The sequence below is a fragment of the Oncorhynchus tshawytscha genome, linkage group LG13, assembly GCF_018296145.1.
Source record: "Oncorhynchus tshawytscha isolate Ot180627B linkage group LG13, Otsh_v2.0, whole genome shotgun sequence".
NCBI lineage: Eukaryota > Metazoa > Chordata > Actinopteri > Salmoniformes > Salmonidae > Oncorhynchus > Oncorhynchus tshawytscha.
The window spans coordinates 67,330,393-67,353,857 of NC_056441.1; the positions used below are offsets into that span (position 1 = coordinate 67,330,393).

Genomic DNA, 23,465 nt, shown 5'->3' on the forward strand with positions numbered 1-23,465 from the left:
ACACACACACACACACACACACACACACACACACAGAGTAGACTGAGGCTGGTCATTACTACAGAGGACCCACATGAAGAGAGTCAGTCATCTGATCCAGTCCCATCCATTATTCATCTTGCTGGGGGAAAGATGGCCGGTCGGCACCTCAGAGAGACCCAGGAACCTCATCTATCCTCATGAGCGTAGGAAAGACACACACAAGGGGCAGGAGCCTGCAAAACTGCAAAAGAGAGAAGCCGGTACAACATACGTTTGGATGTATGTGTGAGTTTTGGGAGTGCAATAACAAATAAATAGTTCTGTCCAAAACTTGCCTTTTCTTGTCAAATATTTTCTCTAGGACTCTGCAAGGTTATATATGAAAGATCATTTAAAATCATGTTGGATTCTCATCAGAAGTAGGCAACAGACTCTGACATACATTAAAACCTATGGTTTGTTTGAGGGCATATAACAAAGTCCCTTGTTTATGTTCAAGCTCACAAAACTGTCTCAGAATAACTCTACCAGAAATATTCTAATAAATCCAATAATGTAAATGCAGGGTTATTACAGAATAATGTGTGCAATACAATCCCTGACAGCTGCCTATCATCTCATTTCCTAGTAAACAAAGTAGCAGCAGGAAAAGACCTTGTGTATATATCTGAGTGACAGGCAGGGCTGGCAAACTGCCAGGAATAATGACATCAGAAATGAATTTTATGGGAGGGAATTCAATCTGTAGCAATAGAAATGGCTCAGACATTAGAGTGAAGTTCTAAAATGGTATCTGCTCATCCCCTGAAATGAGGACTGACACAAACTCTCAGAGAATAGATTAGCTGTCCTGGCTTCTTTTTGACACCATAAAAGATAAATGATATTCAACATTATCATGCAGACTCCTTCATGCACACTTCCTTGTGACACTATTTCACCCAGGTCTATTTGTTGAAGATACGACTGATAAGTGTAGTTATTGCAGAGAGAGAAGAGAGAGAGCAAGGAAGCGAGAGTGAGAGAGAGAAAGAGAGAGAGAGATGCAAAGGCACTGTGTAGAATATTCTATCAGCTATTTTTAGAGAGCAAACTGGTGAACTAGATTGTTTATTGCCTAGCTATTAGCAAAACCATTGTTTAAGATTAACCCTCTAGATAGACACGTGCTTGCAATACATGAATTACCTGTTTTGTACTGAACAAGGTTTCCTGGTGATGCTCTTACACATTTAAAACTGAATCCCATATAGTGTAGCCTATAGGGATACTGCCTACTACAAACTGCTTCGCTCAGGGTATAACGTAGGGGGCGCTCTTTGAGTAACGAAGGTTAAAGTCAAACTGTGAAGGTAGCCTACTACCTGATAAAACAAACTGTAACTGCACGATGTTTTCTGAATCGTGATCTATGATCGTGATAGACATTCTGACAGCTAATGAAACAGCTCAATTAAACACTGTTATTGACACATTACTGCTCGTATCATAGGGAAACAAGTAATAAACTCATTTGAATAAGGGGTTTAGCATAGACAGCAAATTCAATCAGTATTAGGTATAAAGACGAAACAGAAAATAACAGCGTACTATATAATACGTATTTTTAATAACCGATTAAATGTTAATTGAACTAGGAATAATTCACAACATATATAATTCATGCATATAGGCTATACAGTTTATAAGCATGTTTTAATATTTATTTTAGCCTAAACTTGACATTTGCCACAAATCACACATTCCAAATACTGAACTATGGGTGGAATTATGCTAAACATAATGTAAGTAACTCTAAAAATCACGCAGTGTTATTTGATATATGAGTCCCTATTTGCGCCCTCCCTCCTCTCGCATCCGATGGCTGTCTCTATGTGATTTAGTGCCGCCAGTCTCGAGCAGCTGTCCAACATGGCGATCACGGGAAACGGATCTCTCACTATTTCTCTCTCTGTTTTCGTGATTTCAGCAGCGTTTCTTCTAAAAGGTAGGATTACTTACTCATGATGCATGTGTATCAAAAATGTTTGAGCTCATGGAGTGAAAGAACATACCTAAAACTTGAAATGGTTGGTGCGCGATGCGCGATGAGCTTCTCCTAAATCTCAGCATCTTCACTTAGCTTCTTTTGATCTTACTTCAACTTGCACCGTTTTCTATGTAGTCTCTGCTGTAACCCGTGTCCCTATATACAAAACAACATGCCATTGTTTTTGGGGGACCTTTGGATAGCATGTCAGTCCTTTTTATATTCTGAAAGTAGCCTGTTATGTAGGCTATGTTGCGCCTCAAAAGTGGTAAAAATGAGTAAATGAGATTATCAACAAATAGCCTACTATTTTCATTCATAAAAAATAACATAGGCTACAGTGTAACGTCAAGCTACCACTGTAACTTACTTATATGCTCCACATAATTGCCAGTGGAAGTTTCCTCGGTGTAACATAAACAGAGTGGTCAGGGTAAATGTATTGCAAATGCTCACAGTGGCTAATATTTATGTTCAATAACTCGAATGCCTATTATACTCTAGTACTTTAGTGCGCTGAAAAACACGCAATGCAGCTACATACAGTAAACTACACTCATGTCACCGCTGCGGTGAATAGGTTTCGGCGCATTGGCTCCTACCCACAACATACCTCCTTACTATTATCCTATTATACAGGTTCACAGTTAGAGCTTGTCTACGTATTATTTCCGGCGAATAGGACACTGATGGACCCAGAAATCTCTTGAGTTGTTGGATTGCAAGGAATGTATGACCTGCCTGACTGTTCCTGTTAGTTGTAGGCTACATAGACTGATATGCTGATACGGTGCATGCACTAGTCTACAAGGTAAATGACGTCCAGAACCACGCCAGTATAATTTCATATAATCAGCCTCAGACACTGTAGCCAAAGATCTTTTCATAATAATTTAATTTACGCTAGTGTTGTAGTGTGGACAGTAGCCTAAAATGTATTTTTTTCTCCTCATGGTTTGTCGCTAATAAGCAGTAAATTTGTAATATACATTTTTTTTTTTATGATGAGCATAACATTCTTTACAGGTCTGTTATGTTGCTCATAGGTAGCCTTTAAATCTCGCAATGCAAAATCAACAGGTCTCTCTCTGTGTGTGTGTGTGTGTGTGTGTGTGTGTGTGTGTGTGTGTGTGTGTGTGTGTGTGTGTGCGTGCGTGTGTGTGTGTGTGTGTGTGTGTGTGTGTGTGTGTGTGTGTGTGTGTGTGTGTGTGTGTGTGGATGGATGGATGTTTGGGGGTGGGGGTCTATACAGGATTACACCATTTGTTGCTCAGAAGCCTATCAAAAATAAAGCGAAATGTCTAAAGAAATACAGTGCCTACAGAAATGATTCATACTTATTCCACATTTTGTTGTGGTACAGCCTGTGTTCTCACCCATCTACACACAATACCCCATAATGACAAAGCGAAAATATGTTTTTGACATTTTTGGCAAATGTATTGAAAATGACATACAGAAATATCTCATTTACAGAGGTATTCACACCCCTGAGTCAACACTTTGTGGAAACAGCTTTAGCAGCGATTACAGCTGTGTTTCTGGGTACGTCTCTAAGAGCTTTCCACACCCGAATTGTGCAACATTTGCCCATGATTCTTTTCAAAATCCTTCAAGCTCTATCATATTGGTTGTTGATCATTGCCAGAGAACCATTTTCAGGTCTTGTCATAGATTTTTAAGTAGATTTAAGTCAAAACTGTAAATCGGCAACTCAGGAAAATACACTGTCTTCTTGGTAAGCAACTCCAGTGTATATTTGGCTATGTGTTTTAGGTTATTGTCCTGCTGAAAGGTGAATTAATCTCCCAATGTCCAGTGGAAAGCAGACTGAACCAGGTTTTCCTCTGGGATTTTGCCTGTGCTTAGCTCCATTCCATTTATTTTTTATCCTGAAAAATTCCACATTCCTTAACGATTACAAGTATGGATTTGCCCCTAACATAGCACTTTGTATTCAGGACAAAATGTGAATTGCATTGCCACATTTGTTTTGCAGTGTTACTTTAATGGTGTGTTGCAAACAGGATGTATGTTTATTTTGTATTTTTATTCTGTACAGGCTTCCTTTTTTCACTCTGTCATTTTGATTAGTGTTGTAACTACAATGTTATTGATCCATCCTCAGTTTTCTCCTATCACAGCCATTAAACTCTGTAACTGTTTTAAAGTCATTATTGGCCTCATGGTGAAATCCCCAAGCGGTTTCCTTCCTCTCCGGCAACTAAGTTAGGAAGGACCTTGGGAGTCCATGGAACTTATTATGTGACTTGTTAGGCACATTTTCAATCCTGAACTTATTTAGGCTTGCTATAACAAAGGGGTTGAATACTTATTGACTCAAGACTTTTAAGCTTTTCATTTTTAGTGAATTTGTTAAAAAAATATTTAAAAAAAACACTTTGACATTATAGGGTATTGTGTTTAGGCCAGTGAAAACAAATCTAAATGTAATACATTTTAAATTCAGGCTATAACACAACAAAATGTGGAAAAGTCAAGGAGTGTGAGTACTTTCTGAAGGTACTGTACATGTGTACTGAGGTAACATGGTAAACTACAGGTTTTCAATGGAGGACTGTTGAATGGAGTGTAGTCTGCATTGAGTAGTGGTTGATTACCATTCACCGTATTTTAGAGCTTCACTCTCTTGTCACCGTTAATTGAATTAATCTCTCTCTGGGTTAAATGCCAGAATGCATGCAGAATACACAATAGCTTCCAATTTTTATTTTTGTATTTTACCTTTATTTAACTAGGCAAGTCAGTTAAGAAAAATTATTATTTTCAATGACGGCCTAGGAACAGTGGGTTAACTGCCTGTTCAGGGGCAGAATGACAGATTTGTACCTTGTCAGCTCGGGGATTTGAACTTGCAACCTTTCAGTTACCACTAGGCTACCCTGCCAATACAATATCCTAAGTGGTGCAAGATTAGAAGATTATTGCATTTTTTGTGGGGAAGAAAAATTCCAAGCCAAGAAAGACCTATGGATGCAGATCTTTCATTTATTTGATTTTTGTTGCATAAATAAATGCAGGGAGAGGAGAACAAGAGATTTGCTGACCTAGAAACACTGTACAGCTGTAACAACTCCCACATATTGTTAGGAACAAAGTTGACCAGGCTTGGTAGGATACCATTTAGATACAGTGCCTTAGGAAAGTGTTCAGACCCCTTGACCACATTTTGTTACCACATTTTGTACGTTACAGCATTATTCTAAAATTGATAGAAAAAAACCTCAGCAATCTACACAACATACCCCATAATGACAAATCAAAAACAGTTTTTTTTAAATTGTTGCTAATTTATAAAAAAAAGTATTCATACCGTTTACTCAGTGCTTTGGTGAAGCACCTTTGGCAGCGACTACAGTATAAAATCTTCTTGGGTATGACGCTACAAGCTTGGCACACCTGTGTTTGGAGAGTTTCTTCTCTGGAGATCATCTCAAACTCTGTCAGGTTGGATGGGAGCGTTGCTGCACAGCTATTTTCAGGTCTCTCCAGAGATGTTTGATCGAGTTCAAGTCCGGGCTCTGGCTGGGTCACTCAAGGACATTCAGAGACTTGTCCTGAAATCGCCCCTGCATTGTTTTGCCTATATGCTTAGGGTCGTTGTCCTGTTGGAAGGTGAACCTTCACCCGAGTCTGAGATCCTGAGCGCTCTGGGGCAGGTTTTCATCAAGGATCTCTCTGTACTTTGCTCCTCCAAACTCCAGAGGGCTGTCATATGCCTTTTACTGAGGAGTGGCTTCTGTCTGGACACTCTCCCTGTCCAAGGCCCTTCTCCTCCGATTGGTCAGTTTGGCCGAGGCTGTTGTATTCCTGGGGACCTTCAATGCTGCAGAATTTTTTTGGTACCCTTCCTCAGATCTGTGCCTCGACACAATCCTGTCTCGGAGCTCTTTGGACAATTCCTTGGACCTCATGGCTTGGGTTTTGCTCTGACATGCACTGTAAACTGTGGGACCTTTTATAAACAGGGGTGTGCCTTTCCAAATCATGTCCAATCAATTGAATTTACCACAGGTGGACTCCAATCAAGTTTTAGAAACATTTCAAGGATGATCAAATTTGAGTCTCATAGCATAGGGTCTGAATACTTATGTAAATAAGGTATTTCTGTTTTTATTTGTCATACATTTTCAAAAATTGTTAAACCTGTTTTTGCTTTGTCTTTATGGGGCATTGTGTGTAGATTGCTGAGAAAAAAACTATATTTAATCCACTTTAGAATGAAGCTGTAACATAACAAAATGTGGAAAAAGTCAAGGGGTCTGAATACTTTCTGAAGGAACTGTATGCCTTTATAGTGAGAGTAGAGCACCAAAGAGAAGGGCGAAGTGTAAGGTCGTCTGTGTGTAGCTGGTGAGATGAGTCAGGCGCAGGACAGCAGATATGAGTAATAGCAACACTTTTACTAAATAATCAAAGTATATACACGTAATATACACGGCCACACAATACGGATCACAATACAACAAACAATCACTCACAAAAACCATGTGGGGAACAGAGGTTTAAATAATGAACAGGTGTGTGAAACAAAGACAAAACAAATGGAAAATGAAAAGTGGATCGGTGGTAGCAAGAAAGCCGGTGACGTCGAACGCCGCCCGAACAAGGAGAGGGACCGACTTCGGTGGAAGTCGTGACACAAAGTCTAACAAGATCTTGCTTAGCTGGACTAGGCTTGGCAGGCATTTATTTGACATCAAGCCTGGTTGGTTAATATCTGAAAGGAAAGATTTTTATTTAAAAAAAATATATATATATATATATTTCACCTTTATTTAATTAACCAGGTAGGTCAGTTGAGAACAAGTTCTCATTTACAACTCGGACCTGACCTAGATAAAGCAAAGCAGTGTGACAAACAACAACACAGAGTTACGCATGGGATAAACAAAAGTGCAGTCAATAACACAATAGAAAAATATATATACAGTGTGTGCAAATGGAGTAAGGAGGTAAGGAAATAAATAGGCCATAGTAGCGAAGTAATTACAATTTAGCAAAATAACACTGGATTGATAGATGTGCAGATGATGATGTCCAAGTAGAAATACTGGTGTGCAAAAGAGCTACTTCATCCCCAATAAACAATATGGGGATGAGGTAGGTAGTTGGATGGGCTATTTACAGATGGGCTGTGTACAGCTGCAGCGATTGGTAAGCTGCTCAGATAGCTGATATGGAGCGATACAAAAAGAAAGATTTAAAATCATTTTGAAAGCATCTTGTAAATAGTGTATCTCTCCAGGGGGTTCCTTTATCTCTCTCCAGGGAGTTCCTCTGTCTCTCCAGGGGGTTCCTCTGTCTCTCCAGGGTGTCCCTCTATCTCTCCAGGGAGTCCTCTATCTCTCCAGGGAGTTCCTCTGTCTCTCCAGGGGTTCCTCTGTCTCTCAAGGGGTACCTCTATCTCTCCAGGGATTTCCTATATCTCTCCAGGGGGTCCTCTATCACTCCAGGGGGTCCCTCTGTCTCTCCAGGAGTTTCATATTTCTCTCCAGGGGGTTCCTCTGTCTCTCCAGGGGGTTCCCCTATCTCTCCAGGGGGTTCCTCTATCTCTCCATGGGGTCCTCTATCTCCAGGGGTTCCTCTGTCTTTCCAGGGGTCCCTCTATCTCTCCAGGAGTTTCCTGTGTCTCTCCAGGGGTACCTCTGTCTCTCCAGGGGTTCCTCTATCTCTCCATGGGGTCCTCTATCTCCAAGGGGTCCCTCTATCTCTCCAGGAGGTTCTTCTATTATACTACATATCAGCTGTGATCTGATCATGGTATTTCAGACGGTTGCATAATGCTTCTCTATTGTCAGCTCCACCTCATTCATCAGCGCTGAATGATGGTGAAATGGATCAATAGAAGCGGTCATGGAGCCTTAAGTAGGCCTGTACTGCTTCTGGTGTGTTTCTCTGATAAACAAAGTAAACGTATGCTTGTTATTGTGCTTATGTTTGCCATACAGTTTTCTATGTGTGAAATGGATGGTGATTGAAGATGCTGTTGAAGGGTTTGGCTTTGAAACAGAGTGATGCAGGGCTGCTGTACTGTATTCTGTCTCTGTACTGAGTCATCACCCTCATCCTTCACAGGCCTTGGTAACTGAACTGGCATCTACTCGAATATCTTGTCCTGTGTTCTTCACGTATACTGTATACAGCGCTTTAACAGTGTTGTTGACTGTAGGGCCAGGATACTGATCCTGTCCACTTCACAGGAGTTTCCTATTTCCCTACAGGGGGTTCCTCTGTCTCTCCAGGGAGTTCCACTGTCTCTCCAGGGAGTTCCTTTATCTCTCCAGGGAGGTCCTCTATCCCTCCAGGAGGTGCTTATGTTTCTCCATGGGGTTCCTTTATCTCTCCAGGGAGTTCCTCTATCTCTCCATGGAGTTCCTCTGTCTTTCCAGGGGGTTCATCTGTCTCTCCAGGGAGTTCCACTATCTGCCCAGGGGTCCTTTATCTCCATGGGGTTCCTCTATCTCCAGGGGGTACCTATATCACCCCAAGGAGTTCCTCTGTCTGTCCAGGGGTCCTTTATCTCCATGGGGTTCCTTTATCTCCAGGGGGCACCTCTATCTCTCCAAGGAGTTCCTCTATCTCTCCAGGGGTCATTTATCTCCATGGGGTTCCTCTATCTCAAGGGTTCCTCTATCTCTCCAGGGGTTTCCTATATCTTTCCATGGTTTCCCTCTATCTCTTCAGGAGTTTCCTGTGTCTCTCCAGGGTGTTCCTCTATCTCTCCATGGGGTCCTCTATCTCCAGGGGTTCCTCTGTCTTTCCAGGGGTCCCTCTATCTCTCCAGGAGTTTCCTGTGTCTCTCCAGGGGGTACCTCTGTCTCTCCAGGGGGTTCCTCTATCTCTCCATGGGGTCCTCTATCTCCAAGGGGTCCCTCTATCTCTCCAGGAGGTTCTTCTATTATACTACATATCAGCTGTGATCTAATCATGGTATTTCAGACGGTTGCATAATGCTTCTCTATTGTCAGCTCCACCTCATTCATCAGCGCTGAATGATGGTGAAATGGATCAATAGAAGCGGTCATGGAGCCTTAAGTAGGCCTGTACTGCTTCTGGTGTGTTTCTCTGATAAACAAAGTAAACGTATGCTTGTTATTGTGCTTATGTTTGCCATACAGTTTTCTATGTGTGAAATGGATGGTGATTGAAGATGCTGTTGAAGGGTTTGGCTTTGAAACAGAGTGATGCAGGGCTGCTGTACTGTATTCTGTCTCTGTACTGAGTCATCACCCTCATCCTTCACAGGCCTTGGTAACTGAACTGGCATCTACTCGAATATCTTGTCCTGTGTTCTTCACGTATACTGTATACAGCGCTTTAACAGTGTTGTTGACTGTAGGGCCAGGATACTGATCCTGTCCACTTCACAGGAGTTTCCTATTTCCCTACAGGGGGTTCCTCTGTCTCTCCAGGGAGTTCCACTGTCTCTCCAGGGAGTTCCTTTATCTCTCCAGGGAGGTCCTCTATCCCTCCAGGAGGTGCTTATGTTTCTCCATGGGGTTCCTTTATCTCTCCAGGGAGTTCCTCTATCTCTCCATGGAGTTCCTCTGTCTTTCCAGGGGGTTCATCTGTCTCTCCAGGGAGTTCCACTATCTGCCCAGGGGTCCTTTATCTCCATGGGGTTCCTCTATCTCCAGGGGGTACCTATATCACCCCAAGGAGCTCCTCTGTCTGTCCAGGGGTCTATCTCCAGGGGGTACCTATATCACCCCAAGGAGTTCCTCTGTCTGTCCAGGGGTCCTTTATCTCCATGGGGTTCCTCTATCTCCAGGGGGCACCTCTATCTCTCCAAGGAGTCCCTCTGTCTGTCCAGGGGTCCTTTATCTCCATGGGGTTCCTCTATCTCCAGGGGGTACCTATATCACCCCAAGGAGTTCCTCTGTCTGTCCAGGGGTCCTTTATCTCCATGGGGTTCCTTTATCTCCAGGGGGCACCTCTATCTCTCCAAGGAGTTCCTCTATCTCTCCAGGGGTCATTTATCTCCATGGGGTTCCTCTATCTCAAGGGTTCCTCTATCTCTCCAGGGGTTTCCTATATCTTTCCACGGTTTCCCTCTATCTCTCCAGGAGTTTCCTGTGTCTCTCCAGGGTGTGCCTCTATCTCTCCATGGGGTCCTCTATCTCCAGGGGTTCCTCTGTCTTTCCAGGGGGTCCCTCTATCTCTCCAGGAGTTTCCTGTGTCTCTCCAGGGGGTACCTCTGTCTCTCCAGGGGGTTCCTCTATCTCTCCATGGGGTCCTCTATCTCCAAGGGGTCCCTCTATCTCTCCAGGAGGTTCTTCTATTATACTACATATCAGCTGTGATCTGATCATGGTATTTCAGACGGTTGCATAATGCTTCTCTATTGTCAGCTCCACCTCATTCATCAGCGCTGAATGATGGTGAAATGGATCAATAGAAGCGGTCATGGAGCCTTAAGTAGGCCTGTACTGCTTCTGGTGTGTTTCTCTGATAAACAAAGTAAACGTATGCTTGTTATTGTGCTTATGTTTGCCATACAGTTTTCTATGTGTGAAATGGATGGTGATTGAAGATGCTGTTGAAGGGTTTGGCTTTGAAACAGAGTGATGCAGGGCTGCTGTACTGTATTCTGTCTCTGTACTGAGTCATCACCCTCATCCTTCACAGGCCTTGGTAACTGAACTGGCATCTACTAGAATATCTTGTCCTGTGTTCTTCACGTATACTGTATACAGCGCTTTAACAGTGTTGTTGACTGTAGGGCCAGGATACTGATCCTGTCCACTTCACTTGTTCTGTATGCTCATAGCAGATTTGAATGATAAGTAGTAAATACAGGACCATTGATATCATGTGGGCACTGTGGTTGGAAAATTGCACAGTTCTCACAACCTGCGGTGAAATGCAGTTATCCTGTTTCAAGTTACATTTGACACCGAAGGTAATGGCCCATTGATATGTGCCAGCTCGTGAAATATTTCACTGCCTGTACATTTGGCTCACTACATCATTTGTAACAATAATATACTCGTCTATTTAAAGAAATTGAATTTATAGCTCATTAAATTTACATTAGATTCTGCTTAATAAACCTCCCCCTAATTGCTAGATAATGCAGGGCATTACTTTATGTGGTGGCAGCAACCGATGTTACTCTTAGTTACTTTAGAAAGAGAGAAGATCCGGTAGCCACTGTTGACATCCATAAGAAAATCAGCTACTGCAGTTTTGCTAGTCACTACTGTCTGATGTAAGACAGTACATTTCAAGCTGTGTGGGTAGCTCTTCAGACAGAGCTACCCAGTGTCCACACACATGTTTTTCAGTGAGCTCTTTCTGACTGCTCCTCTGTACATGGCGGCAGGTAGCCTAGTGGTTAAGAGCCCAAAGCTCTTAACTGAAAGGTTGCTGGTTTGATATCCCGGGCCGACTAGGTGAAAAATCTGTTGATGTGCCCTTAAGCAAGGCACTTAACATTAGTTGCTCTGGATAAGCCCGTCTGTTAAAATGTGAAGGGAAGCAGGGAATCTAGCTGCAGTGTAATTAGCAGTCTCGTTGAGGTTCCACTGTTGTATTGGTCTTGAAGTCATACTGGGTGAAGGCATGCAGCTATAGAGGGGTGAGAGATCATTTGGTCAGAAGGGATGGCCATTGGCTACGCCTGGTGGTGCCTACAGAATGTCTCTCCATCACTGACCTTGTATAGCCTTTCAAGGCTCCTAGGATGCATCCCAAATGGCACCCTATTCCCTTTATATTGAACTACTTTTCAAAAGTAGTGCGCTGTATAGAGAATAGGGGGCCAAAAGTAATGCACAATATAGAGAATAGGGTTCCATTTGGGATGCATCCTAGGAGTCATTTCAGACTAATACATAGTCCATCCTTCAAGCCTTCGGTAGGGGAACACAATACAACTATTTTCTGTCTCTGTAAAATAGCTTTTTGCTAAATAAACGTGTAATGCCAAGGTCAAAGGGCAGGGAGAGGGGAATTGTTGACATCCTATTCACTTTAGAGTTATTTTTGGATGGAATACAAATCAGACCTCCCACCTTTTTGTCAACGGAATTTTCACTATAAAGTACAGTGAATTGTCAGTGAATGAAGAATGCTGAAAATAGTATTGAAACAACAACATTGGCTGTTGAACTAAAGTGTAATAAACAGTCAAATAGCAGTAAAGGACTGGTGGCGGGCCCTTTGATGAGTGAGTGGACAAAGTGCTTCATTTATGCCAGTGCTGTGATAATGAGGAGGAGGAGTGGTTTCTGCTGGTATGAATATGACATTGTTCTCTCTGGGCCCTGGATCTGAGGGTCCTCACTGCATTGTCTACATTGCCTGGCTGTGGCTGTGCGAATCATTTCCGCAATGAGAAAATTAAGAAGCAATGTTGTTGTTTTGGAGGGCATAGAGTGCACATTAGTATGCCTCATGGAGCAGTCACAGCATGCCATTAAGAGAGACTGTGGACCAGTCACTGGCTCACAGCACAGCACCTCGTAAATGGAAACATGGGACAGTTTTACTGCAGAACAGAACATACTCTATCAACAGACATCGCACAGACGTACAGTCCCTAGCATATACAGAACTAGGACCCCAATTATTCGACTAGTCGATTGTTTGGTCGATAGGCTGTTGGTCGACCAAGATTTCTTTTGTCAAGCAGTAGCAAAAATATATATAGTACGAGTGAAAAGTTTGGACACCTACTCATTCCAGGGCTTTCATTTTTTTCGTACTATTTTCTACATTGTAGAATAATAGCGAAGACATCAAAACTATGAAATAACACATGGAATCATGTAGTAACCAAAAAGTGTTATGTAATATATTTTATATGGGAGATTCTTCAAAGTAGCCACCCTTTGCCTTGATGACAGCTTTGCACACTCTTGGCATTCTCTCAACCAGCTTCATGTGCCTTTTGGCTGGTACTGTACAGTATATATACAGCTGAAGTAAGAAGTTTACATGCACCTCAGAAAAATACATTTAAACTCAGTTTTTCACAATTCCTGACATTTAATCCAAGGAAGAATTCCCTGTTTTAGGTCAGTTAGGATCACCACTTTATTTTGAGAATGTGAAATGTCAGAATAATAGTTGAGATCATTATTTATTTCAGCTTTTATTTCTTTCATCACATTCCCAGTGGGTCAGAAGTTTACATGCACTCAATTAGTATTTGGTACCATTGCCTTTAAATTGTTTATCTTGGGTCAAACGTTTCGGATAGCCTTCCACAAACTTCCCACAATAAGTTGGGTAAATTTTGGCCCATTTCTTCTGACAGAGCTGGTGTAACTGAGTCAGGTTTGTAGGCCTCCTTGCTCGCACACTTTCAGTTATGCCCACAAACTTTCTATTGGATTGAGGTCAGGGCTTTGTGATGGCCACTCCAATACCATGACTTTGTTGTACTTAAGACATTTTGCCACAACTTTGGAAGTATGCTTGGGATCATTGTCCATTTGGAAGACCCATTTGCGACTAAGCTTTAACTTCCTGACGGATGTCTTGAGATGTTGCTTCAATGTATCCACATAATTTTCCTCCCTCATGATGCCATCTATTTTGTGAAGTGCACCAGTCCCACCTGCAGCAAAGCACCCCCACAACATGATGCTGCCACCCCCGTGCTTCATGGTTGGGATGGTGTTCTTCGGCTTGCAAGCCTCCCCCTTTTTCCTCCAAACATAACGATAGTCTTTATGGCCAAACAGTTCTATTTTTGTTTCATCAGATGAGAGGACATTTCTCCAAAAAGTACGATTTTTGTCCCCATGTGTAGTTGCAAACCGTAGTCTGGCTTTTTATTGGCGGTTTTGGAGCAGTGGCTTCTTCCTTGCTGAGCGGCCTTTCAGGTTATGTCAATATAGGACTCGTTTAACTGTAGATACTGTTGTACCTGTTTCCTCCAGCATCTTCACAAGGTCCTTTTCTGTTGTTCTGGGATTGATTTGCACTTTTCACACCAAAGTACGTTCATCTGTGGGAGACAGAACGCGTCTCCTTCCTCAGTGGTATGACGGCTGTGCGGTCCCATGGTGTTTATACTTGCGTACTATTGTTTGTACAGATGAACGTGGTACCTTCAGGCGTTTGGAAATTGCTCCCAAGGATGAACCAGACTTGTGGAGGTCTACAATTTTTTTCTGAAGTCTTTGCTTATTTATTTCGATTTTCCCATGATGTCAAGCAAAGAGGCACTGAGTTTGAAGGTAGGCCTTGAAATACATCAACAGGACCACCTCCAATTGACTCAAATGGTGTCAATTAGCCTATCAGAAGTGTGGTGGTTAATTTCTGTCTTACCAAATGAGGAGAGAGACAAACTTCACACACTAGTCAGAGTTATACTTAAACTACATCTTTAATAATAAGAGCTTTGCAATAGCACTGACTTTCAATGATGCTGCATTTCTAATGAACCATTGAACGTGGTACAAAGATTTTTTATAGCCAAGATACACCCCTCTCCACCTACATGACGAACAACAGATACATAAAATGGTCACAAGGTTAAGATTTGTATGAAAGGTCTATAATACATAGCAGACAGCAACTGCTGTGTCAACAGTTTTCATTGTAAAGACCAGTGTCTGGTCCTCCTACTCCAAACTGGAACCGTCTCACCCTGGTACGGTGTAGCACAAAAACATTACCTCATGTTATCTGGAATGCTCTTTAGGTTTTATCACCCAAAGACATCGTAAATCTCCTCTGTCAGTGCTATCTCATAGAGGCCCTCCCCAGTAGAACACACAAACAATAGTTAACTGAATATTCTATTCTGTCGAATAAAACAACCATTATAATGCAATACAAGCATTAGAACATAAAGCACAAAGTGGATGTCCTAACCGACTTGCCAAAACTATAGTTTGTTAATAAGAAATTTGTGGAGTGGTTGAAAAACAAGTTTTAATGATTCCAACCTAAGTGTATGTAAACTTCCGACTTCAACTGTATATATTTTTGTATGGCACACAAGTCACCTGTGTTATTCACGTGACATCTAAGTGAACTAATCCATTATGGAGGCCGAGACTAATCCATTGCGGAGGCCGCTGGGATGGCACAGTCCAAGCAGAATGGGAGTGTGGCTAGGATGTACAATGCACATCTCTCTCCAGAATGTGCTCTCTCCCCCTAATTTGTGCACAATCATTGTTTCATAACTTCATTGTGTGAATTGTTTGCATTTGATTGTTAGTCTCTATCAATTCCCCATTACATATATCACCAGTAGTATATTTACTGTTAATTCTTATATTTTAGAATCTACAATGTTTGTTTGGTTACGGTAATGTCTATTAATGCATTCAATATATTATTATTCCAGTCTTTTACCGTTCTCAATGTTGGAGTGGACACGTTGTTTGAGAGCGCACAAGCTATGCTACAATTGTGGGAAACAAGTTTGTTTTATTTCATTCCATTTATGAGTTTTGTCAATTTAGTCATTGTATTTTGTTTGGAGCGCTCCTGTCAATGTTGAGTAAGGACGCATACCTGATTACGTATGGAAGTAGAACTATATACTACCTGGCCTGCGTGTAAATGTAGCCTTATAAATGTGCCCATTTGAGGATCTGATAGTATTTTCTGATTGGCTTAATGCACCACCACTAATGAGCTGGAGCTTCTCAAAGTAATGTTTTCTTCACCTCAAACAGCAAATGAACAAAGTCTGTTTTTACATCCATTGAGAATGACGACAATTCCTCAATGTATTTGAAAAATCTTTCTAGCTCTCTCCCTTTCGATAACCACTCACCGTGAAAGGAAGAAATGTCATGCTCTGATCCAGTGGAAACAACATAAAATAGGCGTACCTGATTACTTCTTATCCCTTGCTCAAATAGCCTACAGCTGTGTCTGTCCCGAGCTCACTGGCAGGGCCCAAAATATTTTCTACAATGTTGCAAGGAGCTTCAGGCTAGACCCAAGTTAATAGTTGATACAATGTTTCAACTTCATTGTAGACAGGCCATGCGTAGCCAATGTGATTTATAGGATATTTATTTTTATTAGGATATTTTCTACCTGCAGGCTGTAATGTTTTTATTTGTTGGCTTTATAGGCTATTTTTACATAGTTGGTAATGGCAATAGAAGTTAGGTTTATGTTTGTATAATTTTCATTTAGATTTGGATAGAATTTTGATTAACCACATGATTTTGAGATATGAAGACGTTATTCTAATTTAAATGAAACTGTTCCACGTAAATGTGCATATGAAAACCATAACTGGCACGCAGATTGGTAGAAATTGTAAGATAAATTGACATTCCACATGAGAAAGTTTGCCGACTCCTCATGTAGCCTATTACTGGCAACGTCAGGAGAGTAACGGCAGAATCTACGAAAGCCAGTAGGAGTGGGAAGAGGATGGAGAGGACAGGTTAAGGTTTTTTTCTTCTGGTTATCTTGATGTCTGGTTCCCACTTGAGTTATTTGTGTCTTATTTCATCAAACATTGAGAGTAAAGCCTCAAACAAGCTCAAAGCATATATAGTTGATTTTATTAAAACACATAGGGAGAGTTTTCAGACCCCTTGACTTTTTCCACATTTTGTTACGTTACAACCTTATTTCTGTCGACCAATATTTTTTTTGGTCGGGGACAGCCCTATATAGAACAGAGCTTATCAAGAGACATGTATCTGCCCACCATCCACTGTCCATGTATCACCAGTGTCCTTTGGATTTTTTGTCTAAGAGGGATGTAGTCATTCAGAAGTTAAACTTACAGAGTCATGTCCAGAGTTTCCGAAAAGGTAAATAGTAGCTAGTTGCATGCGTAAATGTTTATATTTTAACAAGAACAAATATTCTTGGAAACTTCACAGCTTGCATGCAGTTTATTTAACTAGCCTCACAGAGAGGAGGTGGAACTATTCAGAAACCATGACAACAGCTGAGAAGCATCCTCAGCTCTAAGACTAGATAACTGTTGATCAATGTGGAGGACAGAAGGCCCTCAGCTTTCTGTGAGGGAGAGAATTACTAATCGATAATCTGTACAGATCCAGCTTTCTGAACGAGAGACTCAGCCGATCAATAGATGTACAGATGCTGCCAGAGGAGAGGAGAGTAGGGCTGGCTGGGTAAGTGGGAATACCGTATTCAACTGATCTGATAAATACTCAAGAATGCCAGGTCATCAGATTGTCTCATAACCATAATCTCATTGGAGCAAGTATATGGGTGAGACTCTGTTTGCTCTGCCATCCATGCATCAACAGTCATGCTGCAGTCACTCCCCATCAGCCATGGTTAAGTGATGTGGTTCCATGGTTAAGTGATGTGGTCCATGGTTAAGTGATGTGGTCCATGGTTAAGTGATGTGGTTCCATGGTTAAGTGATGTGGTTCCATGGTTAAGTGATGTGGTCCATGGTTAAGTGATGTGGTTCCATGGTTAAGTGATGTGGTTCCATGGTTAAGTGATGTGGTTCCATGGTTAATTAAGTGATGTGGTTCCATGGTTAGGTGATGTTGTTTCATGGTTAAGTGATGTGGTTTGCTTTGCAGATACTTTCATCCAGATTGAGTCAAATGGCAGCCACTTTATCCACTTTCACAGCTGGATGTGACTGGACTTTTTGGAGGGCAACGGTGGGATGTCCCACCTGCCATCAGAATCAGTTGTCCTCTGGAACCCTGCCCAGTTCACTAAACTAGTCTACTGGAGGAGTCAGTGAGACAAAGGGGTTTAGTAATGACTGCTTGTTGCCTACTGACTTCATCATCCAACATCTGCATGTTGTAATGGTGTTACTTCACCTTATAGACAGTCATTTAGCAACTGTCTGTTAGCAACTTAGTCAGTCAAACACCCGATTCTCTGGTCCATGACCTACTACTCACCGTTTTACTCAGACATTTATAACATCCTTTATGTTCTAGCATGATCAGTGAGCAATGAATTGGTCAATGAAAATTGAAAAAAATTAAGTTATGTTGAAGAATATAAAAAGCCTCTTCACGAAAGCCTTTTCAGGTAAATGGTATCTGAAGTAGCATTGCCACCGGTCTAAAGCATACTTTGAAGAATGTTGTCAATAAAATGTCACAAGCAGTTATTGTCCCTCTTGTTATTAGAATATATGATATAAAGTATTTGAACACATTATGTGCTCTCAATAGTAAATGTTTACTTGCTGTAGGCCTATGTCAGAACACTCCTTTGAATTGTTTTCCAGTGGTAAAGGGCTTAAACACTTAGCAATTGCTAGTCCAAGAAAAAACATTTATTTGGAATATTATGTATTTCAAATGCATTTCGTAGAATTGCCCTCAAGAGTTGTCACTCACAACAGCATGGGGCCTTGAATGACGTCAATGCAGCAATCATGATGTGCCTGTATGAAATCTTATTAAGATAGGGTCATATAGGACCACGTCAACAGTGTACGCAACTAGAAGTTGTTATCATTTCTCAAGGTCGTTTACTGTGTGGTATAAGATCATATTTCTGATGTTTACATGAGAGAGGGTTTGCAGTCTGACAGTAGTGTGCTGCAAGCCTGAGGCGTCAGCCTCTTTGAGTTATCAGCCTGACTTAAGAACCATCTTAATTACTCTCCCTCACACACCTCTAATCCGTCATTGTCAGTTGAATCAGGACTGTGCAACCCAAGCAATAATATTAATTCACCCAAACCAGCAGCCCATTGATTACTTCTCATTCTTGGTCCAGTGCTCTGTCTGTCGAGGGACGGCAAGACAGGAAGGCAATATAGTTAATGGAAGGCGAAAACTCAAAGTCACATTGCTACCCTTTAAGATGACAGGTATTAGAGAGGAAATATGGGCTTCATCCATGGGCTGCCAAATGGCAGACTGTTTGTACTTAACATGAAAGCGAGCCCAATGCAAACTATCTAGTCTGTTCAGTGGTACAGGTGTCATATTCCTACCACTTTATGGACACTCCATACCACAACCTTACTAGTCCTCTTATAATTCATTATTCTCCCATCCTCCGTGGTGGTTTTCCTACTGCAGCTCAGTCTACCACCTTATTCTCACTCATTGCAATTTTCGATTGGCTAACAAACTCATTTGGCCACAGTATAGGCTATCTAAAAGACATGGTTAGTCTTTATTTGAAGGTTGCATCATGATGAGTGTTTATAGCAACTTATAACATAGACCCGCCACTTGCACTGTCAGTAAATAAAATTGTTTCTTCACATTTTATTCTGTCACATTGAACCACATTTGAATGTAATTAAAATGTATTGATACATTTTTTTAAAATTACAATTTAATCACAGGATATATTTTTGCTGTACAGGAGCAATTAGCTTTGTCTGCAGTGGGGGTTTAATTGTCTACATCAAAACAATCATACTGTAGAAGTTGCTGCAAACTCTCCCTGCTCATATCACCATTCCTCTTGATGTTTGTCCCTCTGTAACTATTGTCCCAGGTAATAAGCACTCTCCATCCTCCTTTCCTCCTCCTCTCCTCCATCTTCCTCTCCTCCATCCTCCTCTTATCCAGACTTGACTTGTCCTTTATTCATCCTGAACACTGAGGCCTCTCCACAATGTTAATTTAATTTCACCAAGTCATGCCCATTGATTTCTCTTCGCATAGGCCTAAAACAGAATGAATGGGAAATAGTTTTCACCAACAGGGCTATTTGGACTCATTTGTTGTCTCATTGATGACAGTGACTGTCATTTGACATTTAGGACATTTTGGAATGGTAGGCAGTCCAAGGCCAGTGTGGGACATCTCTGGGATCTGAAAACACACGTTACATACTATGCGTTAACTAAAAACACCTTACCAAAAGTCACAAGTGATGTACAGTAAGGTCAGAGAGTTTGTGTTTGTGTAATATTTACATGATGCATTATGTTTGTTTACGCTCAGTGGTCCGACAAGGACCCATCCCAACGCGTCTATGTCTGCTCCTTGTGCAGTCAGTCTACACTTCAAATGAGAATTTACTCTCCTTCACCTCAAAAGCCTGATCCTCTGATTCATATGTATACAGCATGCCTCAGAGGAAGGCTAACTCTGCTGGTGTTTAAATAGATATCAATAAAGGAAAATAGGACAGGCTTTTGGGAGGGTGTTGAAAAGAATAGCATGTCTAGACCTAATAACATCACAACACAGTTTTATTAGAAAGCAGCATGAGTAATGACCTGTGAGCACTAAAATGACATCCATCAATTTAGAAGTTTTATTGGAAAATGTAGATAAGCTGTGCTGCTGCAGTGGGAGATGTAAATGGTTTATTTAGCATAAAGTAGTTGAGCAGGCAGAAGAGGGGAGGAGGATAGTTGAGTTAGGAAGGGAAAGGATAGGCCTGTTTGAAAAAGGCTCTGTGGGAGGAGCTATGGCTAATTTCCCCAGCTTGAGAGCAGGCCTGTCTTAACTCTGGTAATTGGGTTGGTATTGGGGAAGTTGGATTGTCTTGTTCACATCTTATTAGTTCTCAGGTGGACAAGCAGACAGTCACAAGTTATGTTACAAGAGTTCAGTTGAAAGAGGACAGAGTCTATTGAGTTGGGAGAGGAATGTTTTTTCCTGTGGACTTGTTTGGTGTGAATTGTTATTACTTTGAAACTGTGAGTGATTTGTGTTGCCTTGTGGTCATGAATCGATTAGCTTGACTAAACTTTTTAAGTAGCATTTAAATTCAAGGGGGGGGTATTTAAAAAAATATTTTATTTTTCTACATGTTTTAATTGCCTGCCCTCTAGGCCAAATAATTTGAACCACTTCACATTTAGGCTTTTATTTTTTGTTCTGAGTTTTCTTCTCCAATAAATGTTTGGTGATATGGTGACAAACAAACATGATTGTACGTCTTATCACAGCGTCACATATTCCCTTAAAAACAACAACAGGATCTGAACATTCCCATTAGTATTTAAGTAGATGGTTTCATATTTTTCCACATAACTTTCTAATTTGACTTTTTTTCTGAGTGATTTTCAACAAACTTTTGAAAGCTTTGCATAATCTAAATAGGCTCAAGTAGTGTGGAAGGAATGGTTCTGAAACCATATCATGGATCCAAGAGCACAAGCAAATCACTCTGTGCCTTCAAGCCTGACTCTTAAATGGTAAAAGATATGGTAGTCCATAGTACATTTCACATTAAACAATATAAAAGCGACAAAACACCTGGAAAACCTTTGAAATACATTTGAAGCAGATCAGTTTCTGAAGTTTCACCAAGCCACTGTTTGTTTTACTCCAAAGTTGGGAAATACTGATCATTTGAATGTAGTTGTGAATCACTTTGGCAGACACATTGGTGTCATCTTAAATCCCACATCTGCATTTATTTAAATGTATTCAGTGCTGTGAGGGTGTCACTGTGTAATACATCAGGATGTGCAGGTTTCATGTATTAGACTACTCTTACTGTCTGCTGCCTCCCTCCCTCTCTGTTTGCAAAAAGGCTCTTCCAGTTTTTAGCGGGTGCAGCCAAAATGCCTGGCAAACTTCCCAATCTGGCCTCATCAAATATATAGTATCTAGGCCACCTTATCACCCAGCAGTTAAATCAACTCAGAAAATTCTTTGTTCCAAATTGACCTTCGTTCTCTTTCTTTCCCACGCTATCTCAGCACAGCAGAAAGGAAACCAAGATTTTAACAGTTGATTTTATTCATGAAGTTTAAAAAAAGATGCTCCAACACAAAGGATCTTTGAAAGGACAAAGTTGCTTTGGTTGTAAAACGAATAATCTTTTTTATTTCATTTCATGTCTGCCGTCTGGTTGATAAAAATGATAATTTAAAAATTATCTGTAATGCCATTTTGTTTGATATTTTTTGTTGAGAGACCTGAGAGACCGTCATTTAGCCTTTAATGTGCTACATATGTGCCACGTTCCAGCTCCCTACCAATGTGCATTGTCTGATAATGAGGGCTTAAGACACAGAGTCATCCCCAGACTTGTAATTAAATAATTTCATTACACATAACAGGCTGTGGGTTGGAATGGCTGGCTCGCCATACAGAGGTGAGGACTTGTGAGAGAGGACAAGGCTATAGTGTTGTGGGTTCTGGTGTCAGATAATGTCCCTGACTCTGACACGCACCAGAGAGACAGGCTCCATTTATCCGCTCCGACATCAATCAACATGTCTTGTTGTTTTCATTGATTCTTCAATTATTTCACTGACATCACATGCTAGATTAGATATGTGCCTTTCTGTCCCTTAAACCAGATGAAAGCAGTTAACTATGCTGCCTGGTTTTGTATGTCCTTTCAGAGCATTCCATGTCGCTTCTAACTCGAGTAGTTCTAGGTTTGTCCAGAACCTACCACTGTGGAGATTGAGGTCTGCTATCACCAGAGTAGTCGACTCCCAAAGATACTGGTAACTAACCCAAGATAGTTCATCTGCATCATTTACAATGGGAGCAAATAAGCACAGTGGGCAGAACAAGCAAGGAGGTGGGCAGAGCCAAGCACGAGCTCACAAGCTCTAATTGGCGTGTTTAGCATGTATTTGCATAGTTCCATTAGGGAATGGCTACTCTGTGAGGTGCGCGTGTGCAATAACTCTATTCACCCTTGCACTGCTTCTAAACAATGCCATTTTTTTGCAACTTTGGCAAAGGGCCAATTTTACAAAGTTTTGTGCACTCTGTTTGTGACAGATTCTATTTTATTCTATCTATTAACTATCTGGTTTTCCCCTTTTATCTGTGCTAGCACTTTCATAACTTATTGTGACAGATTTGATTTAAAAACAAAAATGATGGTTTAAGGCTTCAGTACTAGGTTTAAGGCAGATCTTCAGCTCCAGGTGGGCTTAATTAGGCAGAGACTATATTATGTTCACTTCACTATTTCACTCACAGCCCTTTGTGGTTGAACATCTGCAGGCGGAACATTTCTGTTACAGTTCTGAGGAAAACATGTGACTTGGAGAGGGATTTGTTGAACACACCCACTACACCCCAGTCGGTTAGGATCCATGGTTATAATCAGCTACAGGGAGAAAAGTCCTAGCTAAGGTAACTGGTAGAATGAATGGTTGACTGGCTGTCATTTGCAGAGACTTAAGCCTGTCATAGAACTTCTCTATGGCATATGAAGGGCTTTGTGTTACGTACTGTAGACCAGGTTTGGAGACATTTCTTGAATTGACTCATGAAGTGAAGAATTTACATTGAATTCAATTTGAATTTCAACAATCTTTAAGTTATGGTATTAGAATTGAATTGGAATTGTAAAAACATTTAATCTGTGTAATTTAATTTAATTGGAATTCAATAGTTTTACATTTCTCAGTTAATGGAATTAATGCAGTCAGTACAGAAATTGACTGCGGGATTAGTTTTAAATCATTTCAATTTATATTTCTATATTTCCAGTATATAGTCTGTCTGAATAGTGACATTATCAACCTGAAAGATTGATGGAATTGAATTGGAATTGGAATTATTTTTGGGGGATAATATTG

The 23,465-nt window shown here is 41.0% G+C and overlaps 1 protein-coding gene across 3 annotated transcripts in view; it reads left to right on the forward strand.

Annotated features, from left to right (window-relative positions):
• The first annotated feature begins 1,876 nt into the window (after window positions 1–1,876).
• Window positions 1,877–23,465, forward strand: part of cadm1b (cell adhesion molecule 1b) — a 155,631-nt gene continuing 134,042 nt past the window's right edge. For all 3 annotated transcript variants that reach the window (XM_024442947.2, XM_024442949.2, XM_024442948.2), the window contains exon 1: window positions 1,877–1,969. In XM_024442947.2, coding sequence (XP_024298715.2) covers window positions 1,894–1,969 — 76 coding nt within the window. In that variant the 5' untranslated portion in view covers window positions 1,877–1,893. The remainder of the gene's footprint in view (window positions 1,970–23,465) is intronic.